General features: G+C 37.8%; 1 protein-coding gene across 3 annotated transcripts in view; it reads left to right on the forward strand.

The window, feature by feature from the left end:
- Window positions 1-13,376, forward strand: part of LOC148672997 (lipoxygenase homology domain-containing protein 1-like) — a 90,882-nt gene that overhangs the window by 43,469 nt on the left and 34,037 nt on the right. For 2 of the 3 annotated variants that reach the window (XM_088629119.1, XM_088629122.1), the window contains 13 exons: window positions 458-612; window positions 1,463-1,623; window positions 1,844-1,920; window positions 2,198-2,394; window positions 3,225-3,417; window positions 3,569-3,729; window positions 4,572-4,881; window positions 5,681-5,832; window positions 6,704-6,837; window positions 10,087-10,235; window positions 11,004-11,108; window positions 11,503-11,631; window positions 12,302-12,466. In XM_088629119.1, coding sequence (XP_088485245.1) covers window positions 458-612; window positions 1,463-1,623; window positions 1,844-1,920; window positions 2,198-2,394; window positions 3,225-3,417; window positions 3,569-3,729; window positions 4,572-4,881; window positions 5,681-5,832; window positions 6,704-6,837; window positions 10,087-10,235; window positions 11,004-11,108; window positions 11,503-11,631; window positions 12,302-12,466 — 2,088 coding nt within the window. The remainder of the gene's footprint in view (window positions 1-457; window positions 613-1,462; window positions 1,624-1,843; window positions 1,921-2,197; window positions 2,395-3,224; window positions 3,418-3,568; window positions 3,730-4,571; window positions 4,882-5,680; window positions 5,833-6,703; window positions 6,838-10,086; window positions 10,236-11,003; window positions 11,109-11,502; window positions 11,632-12,301; window positions 12,467-13,376) is intronic. The other variant, XM_088629121.1, reaches the window with a different exon arrangement.

A 13,376-nucleotide genomic window follows, 5' to 3' on the forward strand; every position in this document is an offset into this window, starting at 1 on the left:
GAATTAAAACCAGCCCATGTGTAGTCATTCAGAACTGGAAAACCCTGGTGTAGATTACAACTGTATTTGTACAAAACATCAAGTAACTTATTTGAATATTCCTGCATAATGGATTCATAACTCCTTCATAACAGCTACACAAAACATTATAATCAATTTCATGATGCTGATTCATAATGATTTAGTCACATGTGCAAATGACATAACGTGTGCAAAAAAGTCATAACATTTGTTTTAGCATCATGTCTACAATCCAAACTCTAAAACTGCTACAATGAATGTCATGACCTTTTCTTTGTAAAAGAATAAAAAGGAAACATTTAACAGCAAAACCACCCTCATCTTAGACATATTAAGAGGTATTGTTTAGATTGGATAAATACCGCGTATTAGGGCCTCCTGAGTTCTTCATGGGGATTAAGTCCTTTTATTGAACAGACCATGTCTTGTTTCCTAGTTGTTAAGTACAGAATCACAATCTGCACGGGGAATGTCAGCGGGAGTGGCACCGACGCCAGTGTCTTCCTATGCCTATTGGGGGAACTTGGAGACACTGGAGAACGGGTGTTGTACACCAGCAAGAACAACGTCAATAAGTTTGAGAAGGGAAATGTGAGTATGAGAACTCTTATTTCAACTTGTGGCAAAGTCATTTTAAGATGCTTTTGCAAAGCTGTTTTCTTACAAGTGAAATTTCCTGCTTCACTGTGAGTCTCGCTTCAGGTTGTTCACTTGGTATGAGCAGATGTGGAATCTACTCAGAATCCAGAAAACATCAGTGGTAGGCTGGTCTCTGAAGGGACTGCACTAGCAACTGACCTGGTGTCAGAGGCTAAAGGGCCTTTAATAAATGTAAATAGACTCCCTGGGTGTTAATTATTTGATTGACAGAACTAAGACAGTTCAGTCATTTTACCATTCTGTTATTTTAGGAAATTATGATCTACTTTATAAGGAATCCCCAGGTTAGAGATGTTCTCTCCAGGTTAGTGATGCATTTTTAGAGTAGTGACATAGGTTCCTATCACTCTGGACCATCTAGAATTGTAGTCAGATTTAGGCCTGGGTTGTATTCTGTTTTATTTATTTTTTTAATTATTAATGCAATTCAGCCCTGTCAAAGTGATGATATCCTCTGTACTTGTGCCTCTTAATCAGTGAGACCCCAATGGTATATTCGGCACTACCCTTTTGGTGTTGCAAAATTAATTACTCTTAGGAAGAAGAATCAAATGTGATAAAAATCCCCCAGTGAAGATACACTAATGTTCCTGAGAATCACAGATAAAACACCCCAACAGTGGTTACAAATTCTAATAAAAGCAGCTAATAATGCAGCTCAAATTTCAACATTGGAACTTTTACCAAACACCTCCCTCACCCCATCTCTAACAGAAGCACCCTGAAGTGGACTGGGTGTTTGATATGTCCTCTTGTTCGACATTCTGGGTGTCCTTCACAGGCAGATGAGTTTCTGATAGAGGCAGTGTCCTTGAAGCGTGTGAGGAGGGTGAGGATTGGTCATGATGGCAGAGGAGGAGGCTGTGGCTGGTTCCTGGACAAAGTGGTGGTGAGGGAGGAGGGGAAACCAGAGACAGAAGCCACTGAATTTCCCTGCTACAGGCAAGACAAAATTAACACTAATTAAAAGTTAATACTGTGGAATCTCCACAATAGCAATAACATAGTTTAGGTTTTGTTTTGGTATTGCATGCAATTAATACAAATTTCAGTCCTTAGGTTTTTTTTCTGAAATGTAAAATATTGTTAAAATGTGTCATATAAGGTGTCCTGTTCTTTTTCTGCAAGAAAAATACACTAAATGCACCATTTGATTTTTCAGGTGGCTTGACAGGAATGAAGATGATGGTCAGATAGTGCGTGAGTTAGTACCATCTGGAGATGCAAAGATGCTTCACAGTGAGTCACCATGACCTTATTTTCCAATGAACAGTCAGGAAAGGTTGTTTATTTAATGATGCACCACAGTTTTGATGCTGAGAAATGTGCTAATACATTTTCAGAAAGGCTGTCATTTCTTAACCACTCCTACTGTACCTGGGGAACTGTTTGTTGTTTCACAAACATAATGATAGGATTTGTTTTCTGAAGACTGTTATTCTTCCGGAGATACACACTGATAATCACCATGCAGTAAGGAAGTCATTTACTTTGCTTTGGTTTTTACTATTTTCAGACATCAGTTACCACATTGCTGTGAAGACAGGCAATATCAGTGGTGCCAGCTCAGACTCAAAGGTCTACGTCAAGCTGTATGGTGAGAAGGGAGATACAAGCAAAATGGTCCTGGAGGTTTCCGACAACAACCTACAAAATTATTTCGAAACTGGACGAGTTGATGTTTTCACTATTGAGACATTTGATATTGGAAGAGTAAGGCATTTTTGTTTTTTTAATTCATAATAGAACATGCATTTTTATACATCAATCAGTAATTCCTAAATTCATAAGAATTTCAACATTCCAATGACAATATGCTGACTTACAGATGGCATGGTGGCACAATAATTAGCATTGCTGCCTTGCAGCTGTGTGGTCCTGGGTTCAGTTCTGGACCTGGTGTGCTATCTGCTTGGAGTTTGTATGTTCTTCCTGTGTTTATGTGGGTAACCTCTTGGTGGGGTGCTTGGGTTTTCTTCTCACTGATAATTGACATCTGAGAAAACTGGCTTGTTTGTGTGTGCAATGTGATGGACTGGCATCCCATTCTGGTTATATCCTGCCTTGCGCTCATGGCTTGCTCTGGCTCCCCCGCCACCATGAATTGGATGAAATGGTTACAAAATGGATGGAAGGATGGATAAATGGATAAATGACTTGCATCATAAAATAGTATTCAAAATGGATATCACTTAAGCACCAATGTGGTCATTTGTTTATTTTGCTGATGATTTTATTGAAACTGATTTGCAACAGTAGGTGGCAGCTCCAGATTACAATACAAAACAATCCAAAATGCAGCAATTCATGGTAAATAACTTAAAGGATTAAAATCCAGTCCATTTCAATTAAATCCAACCTTAAAAACATATTTTAGTTGGGTCCTCAATAATTAAATCTCATTTGCTGTCAGAAAATACTTTTTTAACTTTACTTTTAGTATGATACATTTGCCCCAGCAGTATTAACCTTTGAACCTTTTAAGAAAATAACTTGGCTTGACCATTACCTCAGCAGTTAAATAATTCTTTATCTGTTAACAGATCAACCGACTCCTCATTGGACACAACAATGAAGGTCTGCGAGCTGGCTGGTTCCTGGACAGTGTTCAGATCAAGGTGCCAGCCCATGGCAAGCAGTACATGTTCCCCAGTCACCGCTGGCTCTGCAAGGATGAGGCAGATGGGAAAGTGGAGATAGAGATCTACCCCAGCGAGATTATGGACATTGAAAAATGTACAGAGGAACCTTTTAACTCATGTTTGCACTTTAACTCCTTATGTTGAAGAAGTAAAAAACAATACTTGAGATGTGATATGGAAATGTCTAAGCTTTTCTATTTTGTCTTACCAAATAACATCCTTGCATTTCTGTTTTTGTTCTGTAGTGATTAATTATGAAATAAAGGTGCTCACTGGTGACAAATTTGCTGCTGGCACTAATGCCAACGTCTTCATCCAGATGTATGGGGACAGTGGAAAGACGGAGCTCATCTACCTCAAAAGCAGATCTAATAACTTTGAAAGGGGTACAACCGAGATATTTAAGGTGCTTGTGGTCCTTCAGTTTCCTTCTTACAATACATCTTTGCACTCATTTTTTATTTTCTTGTAAAATGTTTCCTTTTATTATTTAAAAAGCCTCTGTCTAATTCTGGGTGTTAGCATGCTGGAATCAAAATATATTTTGAGGTCACATCTGTAGGACACTTCATAGTTTTTTGTGTTACAACCCATTAATAAGATGATTAATTGGAGGATTAAAAAATAACTAATTAAGACTAGCCTGTTCAAATGTATTACTTCACACACCAAGAACAAAAGAAAATTGAAACCGAAGGCTTTTAGCCATTCCACACTGCAGTTGCAGCATATTGGAGAAGTATGGTTACCCCAAGTCCAGAATAAAAATAATTGTCTAATGCAATGTAAGATATAGTAAAGTAGAAAGGAGCATTGAATAGAAGCCTAACAACAAGGTCTGTTGTATTGTTAAGTCACTCTTAGACTTCAGAGTGCATCACAGCAATAAAACACGAGGAGTCTCGATCATGAGTTTTAACTTTGGACACAGTAAAGAAAGTATTTTGTAGACCTTTTCTTTAGTGGTTTTAATAAAAGCTTTGTTAACTTAAAGACCCATTAGCCAATTACCCATAAACAGAAGAAGTAGTTTCACCTCGCTAGCATATGGACAACATAAATATTTAGTAGTAAATCTCTTAAGATTACTTTCAAATTTTCAAGTTCATATTTTGGGATTTTATTTTGAATGTGTCTTTAGTTGAAGTAGTGATGCTCAAAGACTTGTTGTCTTTATACTGAAATATGCAAGACAGAATTTTACATCCAGTGAAAAAACACCTTTTGTAACTCTTGTTTCTACTGTAGATTGAGGCTTTTGAGGTAGGAAAGATCTTCAAAATCCGTATTGGCCACGATGGCACTGGCATTGGAGATGGTTGGTACCTGGAATCTGTTGTCATCAAGAGGCTCACCATGTCTACAGTGCCGAAGGAGGACAAAAAGGACAAAAAGAAAAAGAAAAAGAAGAAGGGGGAGGAAGAGGAAGAAGAGGAGGCCATCCCAGAGGAAGTGGTGGAGACCTACATCTTCACCTGCCAGCGCTGGCTGGCCAGGAGTGAGGAAGATGGGCAACTTGTGGTGGAGCTGTTACCAGACGATGATGGAAACCTGGAAGGTAAATAGTCTCTCGTCAATCATTGTGGCTGTTGAACTCCACTTCTACGAGAGAGATTTTTTTTTTTTTTTGGAGTTCGCACTAACAGTAATCCTAATCTATCTAATAGTATCTGCTGAATTCAGCTAAATGTTTTGCCCCATTTCCTAAAAAGTGATTCTTAAAGTTGTGAAACCTTCATGGATCGGACTGCAGGGTTGGCATGCTTTTCCAAGGTAATTCGAAAATGAAACACAATGAAATCATACAAGTGGTACAGAACACAAAATGTTTGAAATGGAGAGTGCAAGCACCCTCATTACCCTCATTATATATTATATCATTATCCATCCATTTTCTCACCACTTCATTGAATTCTGGGCCACAGGAGAACTAGATCCTATCTCAACAAGCAATGGGTTCAAGATGGGGTTCAGCCATGACAGAATGCCAGTCTGTCACAGGGCACACACAGACATACACAAAGACATGCACACACTTCTACTAGGGCCAATTTTCCCAGAAGCCAGTTAACCTACCAGTATGTTTTTAGACTATGGGAACCGGAGTACCCAGATGGAAAACATGCATGAAGAACAGACAAACTCCAAATTTAACCCAGGGTCCCAGCACTACAAGGCCGCACTGTGGCGTCCATATCCTCATTATGTCTTCTTTCAAACATTTGATTGCACGTCCACATATTCACAAGCTGAAGAAAGAAAGTCTAGTACAACTTAGTTGTGTTTGAAACTGGACTGGACCGCAGTTTTTAAATTGATTGTGGCAGAACACGCTGGGCTATTATCTTTTTTAACAGAGAACACCTATGAAGTGCATGTCTTCACTGGGAACATGTGGGGCGCTGGGACAGATTCCAATGTTTACATAAATATTTATGGAGAAATGGGAGACACAGGAGAACGTCACCTGAAAAAGTCGAATAACCTCAATAAGTTTGAGAAAGGACAGGTAAGAACGGACTCCTCCTGTGGTTTACATTTCCCACAAAGTATTGTAACACATGTCAATAGCTGTGCCAAAGTGTTTTTTTATTTCCTGTGTCAGGTAAGTGGCTGGGCTTGCAAAAAAGAGAAGGAAGCCTGACAATGAGGTAGTTCATCTCCAGTGATTCTTAGGAATTCTATTTCTGCCTTGTGTACTGTTACTCATTGGTGTTCCCTGTACATTAATAATGAAGTGTTTTCTAAGCAGACCTAGATTTGTTGGGCCATACTAAATACTGTGGAAACTTTATTTGGGTGATTTTACTTAAAAAGCTCTTTTTGGAGCTATGAAATCTTACATGATGTAGAGATTTGTATGTCTGTTGCTGCATTCACTTTTGTTGTATATATTTAAATACACCTGCAGGCACACTCCAGGCAAAGAAGACTTCCATTACATAGTAGTTTAACCCATTTCAGGCTTGGAGAAAAGAAGGTTCTTGTATGAATTTAATGGATTAATGGATACATCCTGTTTTTACACAGTGAATCTCATTGACATCTCTGCATTTTATTTATCAACAAGCATGATGTAAGATGAATGTGTAATGTACTGTAAATGGCAGAGCAAAATGTGTTTACAAAACCCTTTTTAAAGATTGTTTTTTATTACTGTATTGCTTGCTGTTTAAATTGTTTTTTCAGCTCTATAGTACTTCAGTCCATTAATAGGAAGGTTTGCCTAGCTGCATTAAATAAAGGATCACTGGTTCCAATTTCCTCTATCAATGTTCCCTGCTTCATATGGAAATTAAAGCACAATTCTAAGCGAACCACTTGCAGGACACTGCGTACCTAAGCTGTGCTTGATGGCCACTCCTGTTTGTAACCTACAGGAGGATATATTTTCAATCAGTGCGATTGATATGGGTCCACTGAAGAAGTTGCGAATTCGCCACGACAATTCGCAGGCTCATTCCGCCTGGTTTTTGGACCGAGTTGAAATCACAGACTGCAAGGATGACACAACGTGAGTACTGCAGGCCCACGTCTGAGAACTGCTATAGTTAAGGGAGATCTAACCATACCTTGATAAGAGACTGAAGAAGTACTCAACAGTTTCACTGTCATGTATCTGCAAAGCCTCAGGACAATTTTGTAGATAGGCAGGAAGATTTAATAACAGTAAAAGCAAATGTTATGAGGGTGTATTTTAGGGGTTGCCAGAACCATCATAGAACAGATCATAGAACAATTTCTTTTCTGGGGGCAGTCATCTTAAGATAGCTCACTGCCACCTTGGATCATGTCTCTTTCCATAGGTGAGAATGGTAATACCCTATAGAAGCTTTCCTTCCCCCCATCAATTGGACTACAGGATAAATGTTCTTGAATTGTACCAAGGGAGGCTTCCAGTGCTATAACTCAATGGTGGAGCCCTACAGTACATTAACAATCTTGGCGATGCAATGAAAATTAGTTTCTTGACTGTCTTCAACTTGATACTACTTTCTGAGTTTCCTGACAGTCAAATGCAAGCTCAAAGTTCTTGTGTACCTCAGACAAGATGACTGACATCATGTTTTTTCTGCTCCTGTTACACAATCAGCTTGGCAGAGAAAAACTCATATTTTTGAATGCTAATGGTTCAGTTTTCTTTTTTTAATTTTTCATTCACACTTCTTTCACCCCAGTGAAATTGTTCCGGGTTTATGTATCTGACATGTATTTGATATATTTTGTGGGGGAATGTGGTCTGTCCCTTGCTTTGGCTATAATGCTGCATCATGACACATAATCTTGACAGATACAGGGTGTGTGGACAGTCAAAGGCTTCTAAGCATTTTCTGCTAATTAAGGTAAAATGTTATATTTTATACCTGGATTTTCAGCCTTTTTCATGCCTCATTATGACAGAGGACCAAGACTCTAAATTTGGGAAGATAACAAATTCATCAGTCACTCAGTCACTGCCGATAGGTAGAATTCCTAGAAGAAATGTGTCTGTTCTGTCCAAGACCTGAATGAAGCAGTCCATCAAATGACAGAGTTATCAAGGCTTGAGTTATTAAACTACTGTACATTTATGTGTCTACTACTCAGCTTGAAGAAGATGCCTCCCTCAGATGAGTACATCTTTTGTTTGTTAAAAAGCATGTTTGGTCGATATATCAATCCATCTTTTTTAGCCATTCAAGTAAAGACCTCATAGATCGCCCAATTTAACTGCTTCTGTTCGTAATATCAATTGTTGATTATTTCTTGATTGTGTCACTTACAGATGCTCTTTGTAGAGTAACTTTCTCTTTAGATTCTGCAACCCACATTAGCTATGGAGAAGCAAGAACATGTATATGCAGAGATGAAAACAACAATTCAGCTCTTACATTTTTCATCATCACAGATCTCTTCAGATCAAAGAGTAGCACAGCAAATCTGTGACAGTTCAGAGAAGCTTGTCAGACATAATTCCCCTTGAAAATGCCATGAGGTTTCTACTGAGTGTCTCATAGCAACCTTTGAGCAGGCCTGTTAGTCTTGCATGACTCTTATGGTACAGTTTGGCATCTGTATAGGAATGTTCTAGTGGATTCAGAAAATGCATAAAAGACATTGAAGAAGCCTTAAAGCCTTATTCCTTTTTGCATTACCATTTTATTTATTTACAAAAAACATTTTCTAATCTGAAAAAAAAACATTTTTGATAATAAGAATTGTAACAAATGTATTGTTTCTCCATTCTGTGAGCAACAGTTAAAGAGCTGTGAAACTATTAAACATGGCATATGGAATGCAAAAAACAATGCATATGAAATGCGATTGCTGTAAAAAGATGTTACATTGAGGTGAAAACACCTGGATTGCGTCAATGGTAATGCTCAGTCTTACGGCGTCCTCTGGTGGCAAAAGGTGATAACTGCAGATCTTGCCGTTGAAATGCAATATGTCTGAATTAGATTAAGTGTACATATTGGAGTTGGATTATTCAAGATGTAAAACCCAGGAAAGTCGTTTCCTAACTGTTTCAAAAGAGTAATAAACGTACTTTGATTTAAACCTCCTGAATTGCTTATATAAACACTATTTTATTTGCATGTTCTATTACTTGGGGTATGAGTTGGATTAAACAGTTCACAATGACAGGGAGATTCACCTATGGGGTCCCTAATGTACTACCTTTCTTTAGCAGAATACAGTTTTGGTTAAGTGAAAATGTCCATCATAACCATTAAAACAAGTAGCAAAGGAACACGTAATAGGTTTATTCCATGCTGAAAAAAAGAAGAAAGAGAACACAACGTTTCGGCCGTTTCGGCCGTGGAGCCTTCTTCAGGTGTGACAACCTGAACGTGATCACACCTGAAGGTGATCAGGTGATCACACCTGAAGAAGGCTCCGCGGTTCTCTTTTTTCTTTTTTTCAGCATGGAATAAACCTATTACTTGTTCCTTTGCAGCCTACGCATGCTGACGCAGCTACCCACCTGAACTATTAAAACAAGTAGCCACCTTCCAGAACAGAGAAGCTTTAATCTTCAGACTCTTGAATAATTGGAATTTTATTGTCTCTCAAAATAGTATGGATTTATTTATCTTTTGTTTGAAATGATTAAATTAATGTAAAGTATATCTTGTAAATTAAATACAAAAAATATTAATATTAATTAATTTTGAGAAACAAATTAAATCTAAGGTTTACAGATTGGTTTTGGAAGTAATAACATTTCATCACTTGGGAAACTATTTGAATTAGAATTTCATTAAGTTATATACAGTCAGGAGCCTGCATGGAAATGATCCATACCTCCTGTGTCCTTCCTCAGCTCATGCATTAAAGAAGGCGAGACTGGCACGGACATTGCACATCAAACTGAGGGATTTCCTATAGCTCAGTTAAGCAATTCACAGATCACCCTGCATATATCATCACTCCGTTTCACAATTTCATACTTGTGAGGTAGCAGAAAGTGCTAAATGGGATCGAAACTAACATTTTTACGAGAAGGATAATATGTTCCATTAATGTTCTGTTCACACAGTTTATGTGGGTAATATAATTAATAATGACTGGTAAAAATACACATTGCTTTCAAAAACATTTCTATGTACTTTCCCTTGTGGAATTCTAAATTACCATCTGTAGTGAAAGAGACATTCACTTTGTGCTTGCTTTATGTGAATGCAATTTGAAAACCAAAGTCGTAACAGGACGTACAGTAGCCTCATCTGACAGAAGACAGGTTTGAATGATCCTACGGTTTGTATTGATTTGACCACAGATACTACTTTCCGTGTCAGCGTTGGCTGGCAATTGACGAAGATGACGGTCAAATAGCTCGTGAGCTGGTGCCAGTGGATGAAGCGTTTATGAAGAAGAATTCAGACAGCGATGAGCAGTCTCAGGCCACACTGGGACTGGAACAGAAAGGTAGGTCCTAAGTTAACATAGAGTAATGAAAGGAGCACACCTAAAGAAGGCTCCCCAGGCCAAAAATAGAGGTTTTATTTATTTTCTTTACCTCTCAGCATGGAATGAACCTTTACCTGTTCCTTTGCAGAAAGGAAGGAAATTGCTTTACTTAGTAAGCAATTTGTTTACAAATGTTGCTGATCACTCAGTTAAGAAAACATATATACAGTAAGAACAAATGAGATTAAAACTCAAAACGGTTTACATATGGCAGGAGGCCATTTGGCTTGTCTCACTATTTTTTTTCTTAGTGGTTAATTAAGCCACGGATCTCACCCAGTAGCTTCTTGAGAAAAGCCTGGGTATCACCTTCTAGAGCACGCCTGGGTAGCTTGTTCCGTACTCCCATAACCTTTTGGATGAAGAAGTGCTTTCTGTTCTTGGTTTTAATTAACTTCCACATAGGGTCCACCTGTGTTACAGTACATGGTTCACTTCAAAGTGTGCTGGTTTGATTTTGTCAATGCCTTTGAAGATGCTGAATACTAGTATAAGGACCACTCCTAATATTCCCTGTTCAAGACTCAAAACGTTTAGTTCTATCTCCCATTTTGAGACCAAATTCACCGTCCTATTTGCAGTGGTATGTTTTTTTACTGCATCTACTGACACAGACAAAAGATTGATTTTCTACCAGAATATTATGAGTTTGTGTTTAGAAAAGTGTTAAAAAACTAGTATTTTTTAATTCGAAGGTCCCGGTTGATTTGTTATTTTATTTTTCAGCTCAGTCTACTACTTACACCATAAGAGTTAAAACTGGGGAGAAGAAACATGCTGGAACAGATGCCAATGTCTTTGTTATACTGTATGGAGAAAAGGATGACACAGGTAGGCATTTACAGTGCAATCTCTGTAAACACATTATACCAAATGTGCAGAGCCCTTAGAAATCTTGCTTGAGTATAAAATAATACTAGCTTGTAGCTATATCTTAATAACAACAGAAATATACAGTGCATTTTACTTCTGCTTATTTTTTTAATTCTTACAAGAAAGGACTTTTTGAACAGTTTTATTACCTTTGTGACTAAGTCTTTTCATGACCTTCCTCAGTGTCAGTTTGCAATTTAATGCTGCTGGAGAATTTTCTTTAGGAATTTTATATTTGAAAACATGAGGTATTTATTTATTTCCTCAGTCCCTACCTTTACATCGGGAATCCAAAACAGCAATACTGAAGACTAATATTTTTACTCTCTTTTAAAAACAATTTCTTTAACAGGAATAATAAACCTCAAAGCCTCTAAGACTCACAAGAATAAGTTTGAAAAAGGACAGATTGATGAGTTTACTGTGGAGGCGGTGGATATTGGAATGTTGAAAAAACTGAGAATTGGTCATGACAATTCAGGTAGGGTGAACAATACAATCAATTTCAATACACAAATAATCAATCTACAGAAAAATAAAATAAACTTGTTTTTATGTGACTCTCTCATTGTACATATGTTCAGGGCATTGTTCTTAAAACCCACTTCAGTGTACAAAGCTGTATGGATTGCGGCACTCTACTGTTTTCAGTCTATTTGCAGAAACACATTCCTGTGGCTATTGTCTACTGACCTTGTAGCCGTTTTGATTTAAAATTCTAGTTAATTCTGATAGACCTGTATTTTGTTATACAAAAACATCACCTTTTTAGATTTTTGGATATGCAGAGGGGACCAAATAATGTTAATGACTGGCAAACGTGAAGGATTAACAGTTATATCCCTTCATATTGGCAGCTTGTGTTACCTATAGATTCTTATTTCATTTATTTGTTTGTATTATTATGTATCTATTCAGTGTTGCTCCATTTGTGTCATCTGTTTGTATCCTGTTTTTGTCTTTCTGCCCATCTAAAATCTGTCTAGTCCATCAAAGTCTACATGTTGTTCGTAATTTAAACCCTTGCTGGCAGTCTGTGACTCCATGATGCGAGTGTGTATTGCCAGTTCTGTGACTCTGTTTTAGGTGTAATGTCTCCCTGGGCTGTCTGTCTGTCTGTTTCCAACCCCCTGGTACCCTCACTGGTACAGGGGGCTCCGCAGGTTGGTTCCTGGACTGGGTGGAAATTGACGCTCCTTCCCTTGGTCAGAGGCTGCGGTTCCCTTGTGGCCGCTGGCTGGACAAATCAGAGGATGATGGGGCGATTGAAAGAGACCTCTATCCAGCTGACCTTCAGACAGAGGAATACGTCCCCTGTAAGGCCCGAACACAGTCTGACTGTCTAGGCCAACTATTTTTAACATATAAGGCTTGCGAGTTTATGACTTTCAGTGGTAAACATAACTAATAACTAATATTGTTGACACCTTCTCCAGTTCCCCTTCCTGATATCATGCTGGCATATAAGATGCTGCTTTGTTAGAAAAAAGATACAGTAAATGATGAAAAACGTTAGTAACCACTAAGAAAATACCACTATTTTCTTGCTGAAAATGTTTTTCAAAACTGGAGAATTCATCAGATCTCCATCCATGTTCCTTCATAACCCCATACCAGTCTTACAGGAGTTCTAAGGAGTGCTTAGGTATTAGTCCTGAATGACCTTTACATTGTTTAATATAACAAATTGCCCATTAAATTAAACAAAATGGAAAAATTCTCTATATTAATTATATTGGATTAATTAGCTGATATATAATCTAAATAACGGATTTAATGGTGATATAAAAAATGTCTTAGATGGGAATTCCCTAGGATCGGGGCTGCAAATCCCTGCTCTACATCTAGGAAAATAACTTTGCCAAAATGTAATTCAAAGCCTTTTAGATTTAATAAATAACAGAGTCGAGGCACTCTGCTATTCAATACAATTTCTAATAGGCCATTTTAAAATACATCATAATTTTGATTGCTTGTGAATATACCTATGGTACAGTACCTTATTGTTTTGCCTTATTCTGTGATCAGCCAACTCATGCACGGCAGGGATGCAAGAAGTCACAGAGCAGTTCAGCGTTTATTATAGTAGACCAACGTTGTCTACTTCCCTCAGCTTTCAAGCACAGACCACCTTTCCATGCTTTTATATTTCAGAGACAACACAATTCTCTGTGTTTTCATAAATGCCCTATTAGAAAAGGACTTAACACAGAATTAATTAAAAGG

This window comes from Lepisosteus platostomus, chromosome 4, assembly GCF_059453375.1.
Source record: "Lepisosteus platostomus isolate fLepPlt1 chromosome 4, fLepPlt1.hap1, whole genome shotgun sequence".
Taxonomy (NCBI): domain Eukaryota; kingdom Metazoa; phylum Chordata; class Actinopteri; order Semionotiformes; family Lepisosteidae; genus Lepisosteus; species Lepisosteus platostomus.